The sequence below is a fragment of the Abramis brama genome, assembly GCF_963993115.1.
Source record: "Abramis brama genome assembly, chromosome: 3".
Classification (NCBI taxonomy): domain Eukaryota; kingdom Metazoa; phylum Chordata; class Actinopteri; order Cypriniformes; family Leuciscidae; genus Abramis; species Abramis brama.
Window position 1 is genome coordinate 38,199,383 of NC_139965.1, and position 18,762 is coordinate 38,218,144.

Here is an 18,762-nt window from a genome sequence, read left to right on the forward strand (position 1 = left end):
GTAAATGCTATTCACGGATAGTGTGTAGGTGGGGGAGGGGAGGGGAGGCAGGTGGTTGGCGTGTAAATAGAAGGAGCCCATTTTGTTCGAGTCTTGGTAAGTGTTTCATTAGCGGGATAGCTGAGAGGGTGCTGAAAATGAAGGTCTTATGTGGACAAAGCGGGGTTCCAAGGGCACCTGCCTCCTTCATTATGGAAAGAAAATGGCATTTAAATCCTCCCTATAGCACGCAGCTGCCCGCATATCCCTCCCCACAAACACTGAGGGCGGAACAGCTGAGTCCCTCCTGTTTAGAGGCCAAACTCTACTCTTTTTGTCACAGGCAAAATGTTGACGCCTCAAAAGTGCAGGGAAAATTATTATTATTATTTTCTTCTGCCGTTTACCCACATCCCATGATCCACACAATAATGCAATTACCTATATGTGACTTTGACAAGAACACACGTGAATACGACCAGGTTAGCAAAAATATAATTTAATTTACACTTTGATTCAAAGGTACAACGTGAGCTACAGAATATATTTTAACAAACACGGCTCAGAAACATTCTTTGCATGATGCTGCATACAAAACTTAAATAAAACAACTTAAAATATGGCCGAAATAATTAAAATCAATAACAATAACTGTAAATAATAGAATAACCGACTATTGTGAACATAAATAAAATAAGTTAGTATATTTAAAAAAACAAAAAAAATCAAAAACAAAGTATTGCTCTAGTCTATTTAGAGCAGTGTGGCCTAGCCCGCTACACATGTGGAAACAAAAGAAACATAAAATTGCACCGTTTAGACATTGTAACACTGCAACAAAGTCTCTGTATTGCTACATATGTTCAGAGAGAGAGAGAGAGAGTGAAGGTCTCTCGTCCCCTTGTTTTCTTTCATCCGCTCTGCAGATAAACACAGGTGGACTGATGCATGGAGTGCAAACATCTGTAAAGCAAAGAAAACGACAAAATTAACGTTTGTTCCACAGCAAACAGCAGCTTTACACTGGCGACAGACATTTACATGGAGGTGAATTAAACCGAATAAGTCGCCAATCACTTACACGTTTAATGCAATCAGTAGGCTAATAATAATTGTTATAATCATAATACTAATGCTATGATATGGACAGTTATATATGCACAGAGTGGATACGTACCATCTTATTGTTTTGCGTGGCGTGACTTCAATGCTGGTGGGTTCATCCTGCTTGGACTCCAGGGTCCTTTTTCTTTTCGGGAAGAAGTCTGGTGGAAATCAATGTTATGTGTCGTTAGACATGTTTCGCTGAAGATCACATTTAAACAAATTTTTTTTTTTTTTTAAATCGAGACACTTAAATTGTCCGTTATTTTTTTATATCGTTTCAATGCATTTACCTGTAATTTGCGGCGTGCTGTTTCTGGGGGCCTCTGGGATGAGTGACCTCTTTCGCCTGTTTCTGAGGACTGAAGCGCGAGCTGGTTTTGAGTTGAGTGCACCAGAGAGGTTCTCCTGGTTAAGCTCGCTGGGTCGACTTGGGACGTCCGCGGATTCTTGAACTACCGGACTCCTGGAAATCCCGTGTAACCCACAGTCAGCAGTGCTGGACGCGTCTCCTGTTGCGTTAACAGACGCCGCGGCGCGAGCTCTCTTATTTTGCACTTTATCCTTGTAGAAAAATGGCATAGCGTCCTCTGAAATCGCCTCCCACTCGTAATCTCCAGGCAAAGGCGAGTTGGTCTCAAAGTTAAAATTCCACCGGGTCTGGTCTCGCTCGGAGATCTCCTGGAGTTTGCGTTTCATTTCACAGTGCAGCTCCTCGTGATCTACGGGTCCGAAAAGGTTACGGCAGACCTTTGTGCGGGCGAGAAGAGGAAAGGTTCTCCGTGCAACATGACGCTCCAGATTGCTTGATACGTCCACGTTTGCCATGATGCCTGAAAGTCAATGCCGCGAGCTGACGCTTGTTTAGCTCGTGTTGTTTGTAGTCTGTTTATATCTGTGCCGGTGGTTAAAGGCCAGCGTTTGTACGAGCAAAGGCCTCCGATTGGCTAGACGGACACCACGCCCTGTGTAATAAACCCCCCCACCAGTATCAGCAATGTTTAGAAAACCACAGTCCGAAAATTATGGCCCATGCATAAAGGCCATGAAATAAATTATTGTTTCAGAAAAAGGAGGAAAAAAACCCCGAAAAAAAAAAAAAAAAACGGAGTAATTTCTACCAATGTGTAATTTAGAATTATGTAGACCTCCTAATAGGCCTAAATAAATTGGAGAAAAAAAATATCATAGTCTCTCTATACTATTTATAATAGGCCTATACAATAAAAATAATTTAAAAAAAAGTTTATGCAACATAAATACAACAATAGAAATTGTATTATGATATGAAATTATTTATTATTATAAACATTTGAATATTCTGAATAATTGGTGCCCCTGGGTTTAGTTTGAGCTAGCCATTATTATCTTCATTAAAAATGTCTGGCTCAGTATAAACACATTAATTACTTCATTAATTACTGCAAATTATAGTTTTGCTTCAATGCTCCGGGGCGCCGAATGTTGCTGCATAGGATGATTCTAAATGCTCCATTCCTAGTTCGACTTCGACCAAATATTTAAAATGGTGTTTTCCAATGCCACAGTTTCAAGGCTTAGGGTTAGTCATAATTTGTTAAATGAGTGTTAATGTCGGAATGTAATATCGAAATCGAAATGACGCGCACAAATCTAAACATTGAATCTAAATCCAGTCAAAAATATTTCTAGCGCATTTCTGACGCCTCTGGGCGGGGTCCACCAATGGCGCGAAAAACTCAACCAACCAACCAACCAACCAGGTGTGACTCGACTCGAGCGATGATGACGTCAGGGGCGTCCGCAAGATGGCTGCTGCTGCAAACGGACAGCGAGAGCCGCTCCAAATTACCCAATATATTATTAATTATATTATGTACTAGTATACATTTATGTGATATGTTATTTACGGTTATGCTACTGTACACTCTTGTTCTGATCTGAACGAAATTCAAGAAATACCCCCCCCCCCCCCCCCCCCCCCATATAGGCTAACGTTAACTCGCAACGCCAACTACAACCACCCAAACAAAAACATGCTAATTAAGTGTTACATAAATTATACGCTATCCAGAATGTATGTAAAGTTTCCAAAGATAATGTCAACATAAAAACGATCGCTGCACATCCAACTCGTTCGCTCTGGGTGAATGTTGTCTTCTCTCATCGCAGCCCAAGCATTGCATATTAGCTGTAGCCTAACGTTAGGTCTATTTACTTATATATTTACAGTTATATATTTATTCCACATCTGATACTTTAGCCTAATATGTAAAGTATAACATTAAAGTACTAATATGTAAAGTATAACATTAAAGTACTAATATGTAAAGTATAACATTAAAGTACTAATATGTAAAGTATAACATATGATACTTTACATATATGATTTTCCAGATAAAAAAAAAACCTTAAATAATTTGATCAAACCTAATGTAGGCCTATAACATCGCGTTTTTAAGTGCAGTTGAGATATGCTGCCTAGTAACTTAGTCAGATGGCTATTTTGTATGGCGATATAGGCTACCTCTGAATGAAACTGATTTCAGACCAGCTTCATGAGACAACAACTAGCTCGTTGTAAATTTGAACCGATTTGAACACATTCATTTATAAGGACGACCTCGACAGTCTTCTTGATCTTCGTGCTCAATTTTCCTTGGAGTTGCTGACACCTAGTGGTTGATTCGAGTAACTGCAACTGTTATAAAACTGGAGCCCAACGTCAGATACACTGGACCTTCAGTTGGTGACAAAATTTCACAAGCAATGTAAGACATTAACAGGCAAAGCCATTTTTTGGTTCACAGGATTTTTGAGTTATTTCACCTTCATAACACGACTTCTTTCAGACTAGTAGAAAGAAAACATCCAAAAATAGACATTTAGGCAAAGTATTTGCACTTTATCCATTTGCACCTGTACCGGTAGATTTCAATTACAATAGCCTACACATCTAATAAAATGCCGCTTTCTCTAAATAAGAAATATTTAAATAAATATTCTCGTTTTTTCCTCAAACTGAGTCAGAAATTTCCACTTCTGTAGCACTTACACAAAACTTTCCAAATGTATTCCCATTTAGGCTACTGTATATTCTGAGGATTTTTACAGAGGGGTTAGTTCATAGTCTAGCCTATATCATTCGTTCATCTACCGTTTTATTCTTAAAACACGGCTTTTTTTCTGAATTCTGAAAAGTATTAAGAATCTTTTTTTAAAACAACATCGTTTTAATCACCACGTTTAATTTTAGCCAGACCTCCAGGGCATTGTAAGCTGTCAAACTGTTAAAAATGTCAAAAGTCCGAAGCAAATTAGTAAATATAGAAGAGAAAATAAAATAAAAAGCATGGAAATGAAGATATTTTCCAGTTGGAATGTTTATGGTGGAGATCGGAGGAAGGCAGGTAGCCTAAGTGGTTGAGCATAATGTAGCGGTTGGTTAGGGAGTGGTTTTGTCAGAATAAACCTCCTGATTCACTTCCTGGTGGCACTCCAGAGCTGCCCAAGCCTGTAGTGGCCTAAAATAAGCTCAGAGGATCCAAGAGAGAAACCAACATCCAGATATCATGCTGGGGCAACAGGATATTCCTCTGGTAAGTGAATTCTTTCAGTGCAAAACCTGGCGTCAGATTGCTGGTCATTTCTGTGAAGTTTATACATTGGTAAACAGTTTCTCGAAAAGACTTTTATAGTAAAAGATGTAAAGATGCAATCAAATAAATAGCAAATATTTTATTTAAGGCAATCATTTTTATTGTTAAGTTTAGCATGTCAAATTATTATTCATATACCTCCACAGCCATAGATGTTCCTGAAATTTCAAGGTAATGGTTTCATTGGTTTAATTTTGTAAATTGAATGAATTGACTTTTTTCAAGTAGCCTACAAGAATTGGACTCTGAAGAAAATATATTTTCTTATAGATCTAAGAGATAAAGTGACAATTTAGTAGAAAATATTAAATAATGATAACATCATTAATTGACAAAGTGTCCCATTCTGCGAGTTTTTAGAAGATTTGTTTCCTGATGGATATAATGTAATTTCTGTGTGTCACCTTTAATGCAAATAATTGTGTTTGTGTGCTGTGTTTCCTATGGTTTTCTCCTCTCTGATACACTCCATCCCTTTCCCTAGTCAAATCATGGGCAGCTCTTGCAGCTCGCCACACAACCACACACATCAATCGTGTTTGCATAAAAGTCATTGGTACTTTTCAATAATCAACACCTGGCGACCTCCTCCAAGAATCAATTTAACATAATCCTTTTATTTATAGTTAAAGCTACTTTTCAATGACTGCTGGCTAACTGAGTAATTGCATGTTTACTGATCAAACCAGATGTAAATGTCTCTTGTTTGAAAACAATGAAATGAATGGCAACCATTATGAAATTGGAGGTTTCACAATAAAAAGGGCTGGCATTAAGCAGGCAAGGTGGCAGTTATACCTGAACCTGATGGCATTTGGATAAAAACGAATTGATTTAAAAAAAAGACATGAATCAGATCTGATTACATCAATCACATGCTGATAACCTCCTGAAATGTTTTTATAGCATTGCATTTCAGTTCCTGACTGCTTTTACTATGACTCTTTCGGTCTGTGCCTCTTCAACCACATGAGGAGAACTGACCTCGAATCACTGTTGACTAGGATGCAAATAAGTCCAAGAGGACAAATGCATAGAGAACCTCTGTGGATGATCAATTTTGCCTGCTATCAGTAAACAATTATACAAGGGTGTTTTATAATGCATATTTCCATATTCAAATCCCATACAGTCTGTCCAGTAAAGTCTTAATTTTCTGTTTTGTCTTTCACCTTTCTTTCTCGCTGACTCTTACTTAACCTCGGGTTGGTAAAAAGCAGGTCAGTTTCCCAATTCATGTGTTGCTCGGCCTTTACCTGGAGGCAGGGAAAGTTTGCATGTGTGTAAAAAAAGAAAATGAAAATTGCTTCTGCTTTACATAAAGTTCCTCACTGAGCAGAGCAGCGCTCCTATAGCTGCACCTGAATGGTCTGTAATACAGATGCATTTTAATTCTTTCTAGGGTGTGTTACGGCAGGGCAGAAGGTGTCTGCAATGTGGGGAACTGTTGAGTGAGTCCAAAGAACACAGGTGAGACTGGTGGCACGACTTATCACCAATAAATACTTAACACAGTTCAAAATGCTTGACCTTTTCTGTCACTATTTGCAGTTCTCCAGTGGGATGTCGGTGTTACAACCCACTTACAGAGTCCGTTGTTCATGCTGGAGAGAAGAGCAATGAGAGATCCGATAAAACCCACTGGACAGCCGGACATTTGGGAGATATTGATTTTGTCGGTGTCAATCGGACCAAGGGCAAGGTATACAAGGACAGACTTTTACAAAATCATTTTGTTTTTACTCAAAATCATCGCTGTTCTTGATGGGTTTAAGCTTGTGCACATTATTCACAGACTTCATTTGTCAGTCCAGTTTGTCAGGGTCAGCAGCTCCACAGATCCAGCTGAAATCTATGAGATTTTGACTAAGCAGTGGGGTCTGGCCCCTCCTCATCTGGTGGTGGCACTAATGGGAGGTGATGAAGTGTCTCAGCTGAAACCCTGGCTGAGGGACACACTTAGGAAAGGCCTTGTGAAGGCGGCACAAAGCACAGGTGAATTATTTATTGTTCATTAAAAACAAAAATCATAATCTCTTTTTGATTGTCACAGATCTCTGACCCTTGACCTACATAGGGGCGTGGATCCTCACCAGTGGTTTGCGTTTTGGCATCACCAAGAACCTGGGTCAGGCCGTAAGAGACCACTCTCTAGCGAGCACTTCCTCTAAGGTGCGAGTGGTGGCCATTGGAATTGCTCCCTGGAACATGATTCAGAACAGAGATCTGCTGCTATCTGCAAAGGTGGGGACTTCTAAAGAGATTGGGGTGAATGCAGGTTCATTGGCCCAATCAAGCTGAACTACCCCAACGTTTTGATGTTTTCATTTATCTCATATGATTTAGTTGCATGGAAAAGGCATGTGGACTTTTTATTATGAAATAGAGAGCTGCAGAAATGAGTCCTATAAAACCTGAAAATCAGCTAGCATTTTTTGCACTTAGTTCCATTGTCCCGAAGTCAATAGGTTTTTTATATGAGTAGTGAACAAACACAAACTGCAAACCGTAAAAACACACACCCAGAGCAGTGGGCAGACATTTTTACTGTGGCGCCCCGGGAGCGATTGGGGGGTTAGGTGTTGTTTCCTGCCTGTAGTGAGAATCAAACCTGCAACCTTCAGGTTACCAGTCTGACTCCCTAACCATTAGATCATGTCAGATCCTTTGTGGCGGTGACGTTGAAGTCACTTTAGTGTTTATTGCTAAACTTTAGCTTTTTAATTATGTAGCCTTCAAAATTCACAAAAGTTGTGAGAATTATCTTGATGAACAAAATGTGGAAAAATCATAAACGTTTGTTGGTCACAGGGCTTGTTTTCTGCATAAAATTCCTATTGGCTTTTTGTTGAGGGAATCAGGGTGATGCTAACTTTCGGGTTGGCCTACAACTCCAACTATATAACTTCATTAATGATTTTAATGTTTACTTTATATGAAAACTTTTTATAAGACAACATTGTTTAATTTTTCTACATTTTAAATTTTTTTATTTAGCCTGATCACCCAGCAACATACCCGTATGAGGATCTTCCCCACGGTGCAGTGTATTCCCTGGACTGCAATCATTCCCATTTGATCCTGGTGGACGAGGACCCTCAGAGACCTGGAGCCACTGGTGAGATGAGAGTCAGGATGCTCAAACACATCTCTCTGCAGCGCACAGGATATGGGGGTGAGTTAAGACTCAGTTTGTTTTCAACCGTCTCTCCGATTTCTATCTTCTCGTGCTCTGAGATTCAAATGAATCCATTGTTCTAACAGGCACAGGCAGTATAGAAATCCCAGTTTTGTGTCTTCTGGTCCATGGAGAGCCAAGGATATTACAGGTCACTCTTAACATTTTATTAATAAAACATATCTAATGAATTTATACTGAATATTACAAGTGTTTTATTGTGACGTGTTGTTCTCCCAGGTTGGTAATATCCACTTTTATTCCCGTCTTACAGAAAATGTACAAGAATATTCTGAATTCAATACCCTGGCTGATTTTAGCTGGCTCAGGAGGAGTCGCTGATATTTTAGTGACCCTGATGGACAGAGGATGCTGGGATGCTGAAATGGTCCAAGAGCTGTTGACAAACACCTTCTCTAAGGGCCTACACAGCACTGAAATCACTTCCTGGGTCAAACTGGTAATGGACAACTTTTGTTTTATGATAGTTAGATAGGTTTTTTGTTTTAGATTATATATAGTGTAAAGTCTCAGATTTTGTCGATTAGATCCAGAGAATATTGGACTACGGTCACCTGCTGACAGTGCATGACCCAGAACAGGACTCCGAACTGGACACAGTAATTCTCAAAGCCCTGGTTAAGGGTGAGGAACCATTATATTATACTAACTAAAGCAAACAACTAAGAGCAATTATATTTCTGTACATTGATGTTGGTGAGTCTGTAATTGTTCTTGTCTTTGTCTGGGCTCAGCGTGTAAGAGTCAGAGTCAGGAAGCGCAGGACTTCCTGGATGAGTTGAAACTGGCTGTGGCCTGGAACAGGGTGGACATTGCTAAGAGTGAGATCTTCAGTGGAGATGTGGCATGGAGTGTAAGAATTAAACAATATCGTTCTGTGCGTTTTAAATGATCAATACTTGTTATGGATTCTTATACACAATATCTCTTTATTCTCTTTTAGGCACAGGACCTGGAGGAGGTGATGATGGAGGCAATGATAAATGACAAACCTGACTTTGTGCGTCTGTTTGTTGATAACGGTGTGAACATTAACGAGTTCCTAACTTATGGCCGTCTTCAGGAGCTCTACTGCTCTGTGTCCGAGAAAAACCTCCTTCACACTCTGCTTCTGAAAAAGTATCAGGAGAAACAGGCTCATTTGGACAGCAAACGGATGTCAGGACACTCCTACACTGAACCAGGTGACCGCAGGCCTCGTTTCACCTTCCATGAGGTCTCCAAAGTCCTTAAAGACTTTCTTGATGACACCTGTAAGGGTTTCTACCAAAAACTTCCAGCGGTGAGTGGGCCTTTAACATGCACTTACACATATAAAACACACCATGCTACCATTCTGCTATATTATGTGTATCTGCTGCAGGAGAGGATGGGGAAAGGCCGTCTTTTCCACAGCCAGAAAAACCTCCCAGACATGGACCGACGTTGTGAGCACCCTTGGAGAGACCTCTTCATTTGGGCTATTCTGCAGAATAGGCAGGAAATGGCTAACTACTTCTGGGCCATGGTGGGTCAATAAACCAATATGAGCGATAAGCTCATTTTCATGAACTAAGTCCATTTGTGAATAAATGTGAGTTGAATTTAATTTGCATGTTCACAATTTGTTCTTTAGACCTTATCAGAAGCTATAACCTAAGTCCCATTGATTACTAGTCGAGTAACACACTTGACCTCAGTTGGGTTTACAGATCAAACTTTACAAGGGTCAATAAACGAAGAGCAATTTGCATGAAAAAAAGTCCTGAATCAACACTGAATGAATTCACTGCTTGTCTTTGCATTCTTGCAGATAATAATTGTGCTTATTTCTACTTTATGTACAGTACTTATTCAATGCATTATTTTACATTCGTCTTTAATTGGCATTTGTGTGTTTTAGGGCCCAGAGGCCGTGGCAGCTGCTCTGGTGGGCTGTAAGATCATGAAGGAAATGGCCCATCGGGCTACTGAAGCAGAGTCTGCTCGCAGTATGAAGAATGCCAAGTATGAGCAGTTTGCTATGGGTGAGAATCACACAAATACCAACCACAGACTCACTGCAAGTGGAGAGCCCAAACAGTCAAACATTTCAAGGGTCAGCTCACCCAATAATGATAATTCTGTCATCATTTACTCACCTTCATGTCATTCCAAACCTGCGTGGCTTATTGTCTTCTGCAGAACATAAGAGAAGATATTTTGAGAAATGTCTCGGAAATGTACCATTTGTCCATACAATGGTAACCAACATTTTTGGTTACTAACATTCTTCAAAATACCTTCTTTTATGTTCTGCAGAAGAAAGAAAGTCATTAAGGTTTGGAATGACATGAGGGTGAATAAATGATGAAAGACTCACCATCATGTTGTTCTAAGCCTGTATTACTTACTTTTATCTCCATAATACAAAATATGATATATTGAAGAATGTTGAGATATTTCTCAAAATGTCTAATTTTATGTTTGGCAGAAGAAAGAAAGTCATAGTTTGGAATGGCATATGGGTGAATAAAGTAAATGATAACAAAATGTTCATTTTTGGGTGAACCTTCCCTGCTGAAAAATCCAGTATTGGTATAAACCATATAAACCAGTATAAACCATAAGTGTTTTTGACATGCTGGGACAAGCTTCACCAGCTCAGTTGTGCTAGAGAATAGCATGAATATTCTGGTCCACTAGTTAGACCAGCAATAGACCAGCATAAACCAGCCTGGACCAACATGGAATTCATGCTGGTTTATGCTGGATTTTTCAGCATGTTTAATTGCACATTAAGAACAGCGTTAGGTTGAGTAAATTACACAAAATTGTTCTTTTCTGGGTAAACTATTTCTTTAAGCTGTGTGAAGAGCCTATATCAAGTGTAACTACCAGAATGCTCAGTTCTGATACCTGCACTATTCTGACAGATCTTTTCAGTGAGTGTTATTCAAACAGTGAAGACAGAGCTTATTCCCTCCTGGTGAGAAAAACACACTGTTGGAGCAAAGCAACCGTCCTGAATCTCGCCACTGTTGCAGATGCCAAATGCTTTTTTGCTCATGATGGTGTCCAGGTAACAGCTTATGCCTAATTCTTGCATTTTCATGCCAGCCTTATCCCTATGATCAACTTTACGTGGATTGTCTTGCACAGGCCCTGCTGACCAAAGTCTGGTGGGGAGCCATGAGGACAGACACTGCCATCTCTAGACTTGTGCTCACGTTCTTCATCCCTCCCCTCATTTGGACCAGTCTCGTCAAGTTCAAGTGGGGATATTTGTTGTTATTAATTCCATGTATGGCGTTTAAACCAATTTTTTTTATTCATTGAGCATTATGAGCATATAATGTGTGAATGTGTCACAGTGCAACGGAACAAGTGAGCAAAGGTGATGGGGAGCCGTTTGACGAGCTGGACAGTTTGGAAATGGAGCGAGCCTTGTTGCTCACAGATGAGGACCCAGTGTAAGTCTCTATTTCATACTGGGATAGATACAAACTACAGTAAAGCTTAAGTATCCTTTTAAAGAACTCTGTTTTCATCTTTTTTTCCCCTAAGTGCCATTGAAGGTGGCGGTGACCCTGCAGTGCAGAGCTGCAGTGCAACCTTCATTCATGTTGTGCTGCGACGGTGGAATCGTTTCTGGAGTGCTCCGGTCACTGTGTTTTTTGGGAATGTCATCATGTACTTTGCCTTCCTCATTCTGTTCAGTTACGTACTCCTCCTGGACTTCCGGCCCCCACCACCGTACGGCCCATCTGCAGCTGAGATCATCCTCTACTTCTGGGTCTTCACCCTGGTGTTGGAAGAAATCCGACAAGTAGGACTAAATGTCTATGGTCTATGATTTAACGTGTGTGTTTGGTTGTTTTTATATTGTGCTTGTGTGTATGTTTACGCAGTCTTGTATGGTTCTCTTTTGATACGGCTTATAGAAGAGGTTGATTTATCCAGAAACATCATTCTAGAATTCTAATATAATGATTCCTCAGAATATGTAAAGCAGTGTTGTTATTGTTAACTAAAACTATTCAAATTGATTTCATTCATTTAAAATAAATCTAAAATAAAATATAAATATTTTATGAAAAACATAAACTAAATTAAGAAAATTTACCTTGGCAACTAACTGAAATAAATAAGTTTATGTACTAAAATGTGTTAAACTAAAACTGAAATAAAAAGTAAATAAATCCAAATAGAAATATATATATATATATATATATATATATATATATATATATATATATATATATATATATATATATATATATATATATATATATATATATATATATATAAAATGACATAACAGAATATTCTAAAACTACTACTAAATAACAAAATTAATAAAAGTTCAACTAAAATCAAGATGAAATATAAAAGCTCATTTAAAATATTGATAAATACTATAATAGTAATAGAACAGCACAAGGTTGAGCAGATTTTCACATATTTACTCTTACAGGGTTTCGCACCATTAAGATTTGAATAAGGAATGACTTATAAATTCAAAATTGATTTGAACTGAAGTTGCAAACAAGGTGCAGAACTGTAATTTCTATACTTTAAATGTAGATTTTTAATAATAATACAATTCATTGTCCAGTATAAATTAGCCATTGGCATGTTATGATTACAGACAACATGCCTGTTAATAATATGTATTTTAAATCCTCATATAGAAATGTATAAAATTGTATTTATGAAGTGCCTTTCAAAAGTCTAACAGTCTGAGCTTATGACTTCAAAATACAGTATAAAATGCGATGCAACAGACCACAACACATTCATCACATTCACTCAACAGTACAATACAATATGCCATTTATAATATAGTACAATACAGTACAGGAAAATGCACACAATATATACAATACACAATACAATACTAACTATGAACACATACAGGGTGGAGTGTATGGGTTTATCTGAAATAACAGGTACAAATGCAGTTTGGCAGTAAAGTGGCCAGTGTGCCCAAGCAGCTGAACAAACAGTGCCAACAAAAATGGGAGAAGGGTTAAGGAGAATATCCAATTCTGGGAAGTTCTTTATAAGAGCTGCGGCTCAGGGGAATATACTGTTTTTGTTCTTGTTTTGATGGATCTGAAATGATCATTTGAGGGTAGAGATTTGAAAAGATGTGACCAGGATGTAATCACTCAATTTAATAATCTCACCTACCCATTTTCCAGACTCTTACTCATTGTCTGAGTCCTGGAGGAAAGGTAAATGACAGCCAATGATGGGTTCTTTCTGCTGGGTGCCTAATGGGTGTGGCCTCTTCATGTGTGATGATACTAAATAAAAATGGATTATGGATGAGGACAGATTCAGTGACAGAAGTGCATAACTGGTTCATCAGGACTAAACACTTTGCATTTCAATCAGTTAATTATTTGCTGAGACCTTTTCTTGATGTTATATTGGTCTTAAAGGAGGATTTTAAGGGGTTGATGGACCTCCTGAAGTCCTCAACCTTTTTTTTTCTGTTTTGAGTACAACACAGTACAGTTGTATTGTGCAAAGCCGCTATTCAATGTATGATTTTTGACACTCTCTGATGCACAGAGTTTCTTCACGGATGAGGACATGAGTATTCTGAAGAAGATGAAGCTGTATGTGGAGGATAACTGGAACAAATGTGACATGGTGGCCATCTGTCTCTTCGTGGTGGGATTGTCATGCAGGTATTTTGATCAAAAAGTGCTGTTTTGTGAGCAGCATTAAGAGTAGCATTGTGCTTAATTTGAATTATTTGTGTCTTAAGGATGGCCTCAAGCACCTATGATGCTGGACGAACTGTTCTTGCTTTGGACTTCATGGTTTTCACCTTAAGACTCATTCACATTTTTGCTATTCATAAGCAACTTGGGCCCAAAATCATCATTGTGGAGAGAATGGTAAAAGTCATGAAATGAAAAACTATAGACTGAACATCTGAACATCTTAAACATCTGTTTAACCCCATGCGGATTTTTATGATTTTACAGATCAAGGACGTGTTTTTCTTCCTCTTCTTCCTGACCGTGTGGCTGATAGCGTATGGAGTGACGACACAGGCGCTTCTGCACCCCAACGACCCGCGCATCGATTGGGTCTTCCGCAGGGCACTGTACCGCCCGTATCTCCATATATTTGGACAGATTCCTCTAGAGGAAATAGATGGTACACTATATATTCTTTATATGTTCTTGCATTGATAAAGACTTTTTTTTTGTAAGCAGTGTTATTTTATTATTATTTATACAGTATTATAGTATTTATCAATATTTTTAATAGGCTTTTATTTGTATATTTTCAGTTTTCATTTAAATTTCTGTTTAAATTATAGTAATTGTTTATGTGATTTTGACATTTTTGTTATTTTTAAAAATATATTTCTTATAAGTTTTAGTAATTTTAGTACTTCAACTTTTAGACTTATTGCAGTTACTTGCAAGTGCAATATTTCACATTTTCAAACTTTTTAAGTTTGAGTTTTTTCATTTAATATTTATATATAATTTTTAAATAATATTCATTTTTTATATATTTAAAAGTTTTAGTTAAAGGGATAGTTCACACAAAAATGAAAATTCTGTCATCATTTACTCACCCTCAAGTTGTTCCAAACCTGTATGAGTTTATTTCTTCTGCTGAACCCAAAAGAAGATATTTTGATATTTTATATATATATATATATATATATATATATATAAAAATATTCTAACCAAATACTCATTTGTGAGTGAACTATCCCTTTAACAATAACAACACTGGTTTGAAGTAAATACCAGAAACAAAATTGACTAGATATCAATTTAATAGTGTTTAATACTTAATCAATGGTTAATTTCATGCTCAGTGGGTCTAGTCACACACTTTCTGTCAACATTTGTTCTTTCATCTAAATGAATTTGTAGTTATTAGACTTGACCTCTAGGTGGAGCTATTGCAGCTTATTTTTGACTATATTTCTCCATATCTTCACAGCGGCAAAGATGTCAGACGATAACTGCACTACTGATGTGCAGGAGATCATCTTAGGGACTCTGCCACCCTGTCCAAACTTATACGCCAACTGGCTGGTCATTCTGCTGCTCGTCATCTATTTGCTGGTCACAAATGTGTTGCTGCTCAACCTTCTTATTGCCATGTTCAGGTCAGAGTTCAGCTAATACAAAACTGGGAGATTCTGTTTGGAGATTCTTCACTGTGAAAAAGTAAAATACAATTTAAAAAAAAAAGTTTGCACTTTTCAGTAAAATTTCGATGTTCCACTTTACACATTTTGATAACTATAAATAACTTTGCACCTACAACTAACTCTCATTAGAATATATGTAGACTGTCTGCTTAATATCTGCTAACACTTTATACTTTTATAAGTAACTTTGCAACCCGAACCCTAAAACCTAACCCTGACCTAACAGTCTACTTAACAGTTAGTTGACATGTAGGTGAAAAATTACTTATAATCAATAGAATGTCCAAAGGGGACCATCAAAATAAAGTGTAACCCACCTTTCCAGTAAAGATGGGTGTTTGTGTGCGTGTGTGCGTGTGTGCGTGTGTGTGTGTGTGTGTGTGTGTGTGTGTGTGTGTGTGTGTGTGTGTGTGTGTGTGTGTGTGTGTGTGAAAATACAATTCTTCTCATAAACAAAGTCACAAAATGCTATTTGAAATGCAACCAAACATGTCACCTCTCCGCAGCTACACCTTCCAGGTGGTGCAGGAGAATGCAGACATCTTCTGGAAGTTTCAGCGCTACAACCTGATTGTTGAATACCACAGCCGCCCGGCACTAGCCCCACCCTTCATCATCATCAGCCACATCTCTCAAGTTCTCCTCAGCCTTGTCAAAACGACAGAAAACAATCAGGATCTGCTGGGTAAGGAAGTCGTCACACTGACTGTGTACTTCCTGTACAGATTATTTCGATAATTCATAATACTTCTGATGATCAATCAAACTCCAGTCTAAATAAGAGCACAGGGAACAATTAAAGCAGTGGAAAAGGAAAAGCAAAGATTATTTAAAGAATCTGTGGTCGAATGTTTGTTCCTCTATTCTTGTTGTGGTCAGAGAGGGAACTACCAGCTGGCCTGGACCAGAAGCTGATGACATGGGAGACGGTGCAGAAGGAGAACTACTTGGCTAAACTGGAACGAGAGCATAGGGAGAGCAGTGGAGAGAGACTCAGATACACTTCCTCTAAGTGAGTCACATTTAAACACTATACACATATGAGATGGATTTGGATTTGTATAGCACTTTCCACAATACTTTTCGTTTCAAAGCAGAGAATTCTTCTTTCAGTGTTACAATTTAGGAAGTATTCTGTTACCAGCCAGAGATAAGTGTATCAAAGTAATGTTCATATGGCAGTAATATAGAGCTATAATATAGTATATAGAAATATAGTAGTTAAGCTAACAAAATGAACATGGTAGGCAGCGATTACTACTTGTGCTTGTAATGATTGTGATGCAAGGATAGTATATAGTATAATATTTGTAAGTTTTGCGTGTCGATCCAAAGTTGCCATAATCTGACGTAATTGTCGGCGTCACCTGAAAACATTGCGAAGGTTGGATCCAAACTAGAGCTGGCGCAATTTGCGGTAGAAACCTGAGGTAAAAACAGGAAAGCAAAAGGAGAGGAATTAGCATAGCTGCAGTTCATAGCATTTTAGGTAAAGTACAATCATGTGTATTTGGCACTATTTCAATTTCAAGTTTATGAGAAGCATTAGGTGAATGCTTGACTAAAGAGATGTATATGATCTAGATGTAAACACAACATCATCAGGAAGGCTATTCCAGAGTTTACGAGCCAAATGCGAAAAGGCTTTACCTGCTTTAGTAGACAAAAGTCCAGAGTTTTGCGTCCTTAAAAAGATTGTGATGGACTGTATTTTAAAACGTATCATTAACACATTATCTTATATTGAGATTTCTGCTACAGGTAAGTCTATGCTGAAGGAGTGTATAAATAACTATTATAATCTACTTTTTGCATGTATCATTTTATAGGGTACAGAGTTTGCTGAGGTTGGTTGGGGGTTTCAAGGATCAAGAAAAGCGAATGGCAACAGTGGAGACTGAGGTGAAGTGAAGGAGCAGCTGCTGACTTAAAGTCACCATGAAATCAAAATTGACAAATCTTGTTTTATTTTAATGGAATGCTGCAGTATTTATTATAAAATGATTTATCCGTTTACATTTTTTTTTTTTTTTTTAATTCATGTGCCCCTTGTGATCTTTACCACAAAGATCCAATGATTCAATGGACGATGCCAATGGATCTTTTATTTTTTCGAGAAGCGGTTTCACTCTGATATACATCACAATAGGGAAGAAAAGACTATCGCAACTTCCGTTTCATGTCAACTGTAATAATCTGTTGAGATTCCTCATTTAAGTTCATGTTGCCAAATTGACTTTACTGAACATGTACATTTATCTGTAGGTGAGGTATTGTGGAGAGGTGTTGTCTTGGATTGCGGAGTGTTTCCACAAAAGTACTCTGAAGTGTGACAGAGACGTGCCTATAGCCCCACGTGAGGCTTCCTTTATTATTATGTTGCCCTTCCTCATATTGTGTCTTCTTCCTTATTTTTGGATCTTATTTGTTCTCTCTCTTACTCTGAGTGTCTTCTTTTCATTGTCTCACAGTCTTTGTCCTCTCAAGGTAACACTACACTGCCTGTGTTTCACAGGGTCCATTGCCATCAGCTCCAGAAACCTACAACCACAGGAAGCCAGGAGACAGCAGCCATCAGGACATTCAGGATATGGTGCCGAAAAGAAACTGCCTTACATTGATCAGTGATCTGGATATATTATTATGCTTTTTTTTAATTATTTAACTAGAAATAGGATATCAGTTGTTATAGTATGTCATTGTAATTGAGACTCCAGGCAACAAAATTAAAGACAAAATCTGTGCAGATTAATACTTTGATTTTACCGTGATTACCTACACCTCTTTTGTAGCTATACAGCACTATATAATAATTGTCATTATAAATTTTACTATACAAATATAACATTTTTTTTTTTTTTCAATGTATAATTTGGAAATGCACTTGAAGTAATTGAAACTGTGTAATTGTCTTTCTAGTGAGAAGAATATTAGATTTTTCTTTGTCTTCAGTAAAATTAACATTTTCAATTGAATTACCATTTAGGAATTGTATGAATGCTACACAGTGTGAGCTCTTGACAACCTCATTTCAATAGACTAGATGTACATGTATACACTACCATTCAGAAATTTGTGGTTGTACGTTTTTTAAATGTTTTTTAGAGAAATCTCTTATGCTCACCAATTCTGCATTTATTTGATCAAAAATGCAGTAAAAAAACAGTAATATATGAAATATTATCACAATTTAAAATAACAGTTTTCTATTTGAATATATTAATAATAATGTAATATATTTGTGATAATAAAATATATTAATATATAATATAAATATATTATAATAATGTAATATTTTTATTTTATTTGAATATAAAAAGTAATTTTTCTGTTTTGGCAAAGCTGTATTTTTAGCATCATTACTACAGTCTTTAGAGTCACATGATCCTTCAGAAATCATTCTAATATGCTGCTTTGCTGTTCAAGAAACATTTCTTATTATTATCAATTTTGAAAACAGTTGGGCTGCCTAATATCTTTTGGAAACCATTTTTTGTTCAGGATTCTTTGATGAATAGAAAGTAAAAAAACAAAAAAAAAACAGCATTTACTTGAAATAAACTTCACTTTTATGAACTTAATGCAACCTTTGCTGAATAAAAGTATTATTACTATTTTAATTCATGCTGACCCCAAACTTTTGAACAGTAGTGTATAGATATTCTTATCATCCTTGAGAGTGT

The 18,762-nt window shown here is 37.4% G+C and overlaps 2 protein-coding genes across 2 annotated transcripts; one reads left to right on the forward strand and one right to left on the reverse strand.

The window, feature by feature from the left end:
- Nucleotides 1-462: 462 nt before the first annotated feature.
- Nucleotides 463-2,025, reverse strand: cdkn1ca (cyclin dependent kinase inhibitor 1Ca). The gene is made up of 3 exons (XM_084108512.1): nucleotides 1,377-2,025; nucleotides 1,157-1,244; nucleotides 463-942 (listed from the first exon to the last, which is right to left on the reverse strand). Coding segments are annotated over exons 1-3 (624 nt in total). The 5' UTR covers nucleotides 1,912-2,025; the 3' UTR covers nucleotides 463-941.
- Nucleotides 2,026-4,576: 2,551 nt separating this feature from the next.
- trpm5 (transient receptor potential cation channel, subfamily M, member 5) lies at nucleotides 4,577-17,831 on the forward strand. The gene is made up of 26 exons (XM_084108514.1): nucleotides 4,577-4,661; nucleotides 6,124-6,191; nucleotides 6,273-6,423; nucleotides 6,536-6,716; nucleotides 6,799-6,965; nucleotides 7,719-7,896; nucleotides 7,986-8,050; nucleotides 8,174-8,359; nucleotides 8,448-8,544; nucleotides 8,655-8,773; nucleotides 8,864-9,202; nucleotides 9,284-9,427; nucleotides 9,803-9,926; nucleotides 10,815-10,960; nucleotides 11,041-11,153; nucleotides 11,253-11,351; nucleotides 11,446-11,707; nucleotides 13,462-13,580; nucleotides 13,661-13,793; nucleotides 13,884-14,058; nucleotides 14,866-15,034; nucleotides 15,586-15,764; nucleotides 15,959-16,091; nucleotides 16,909-16,981; nucleotides 17,345-17,435; nucleotides 17,595-17,831. Exons 1-26 carry the CDS (start codon nucleotides 4,635-4,637, stop codon nucleotides 17,705-17,707), a joined length of 3,651 nt encoding a protein of 1,216 aa, XP_083964640.1. The 5' UTR covers nucleotides 4,577-4,634; the 3' UTR covers nucleotides 17,708-17,831.
- Nucleotides 17,832-18,762: the final 931 nt, after the last annotated feature.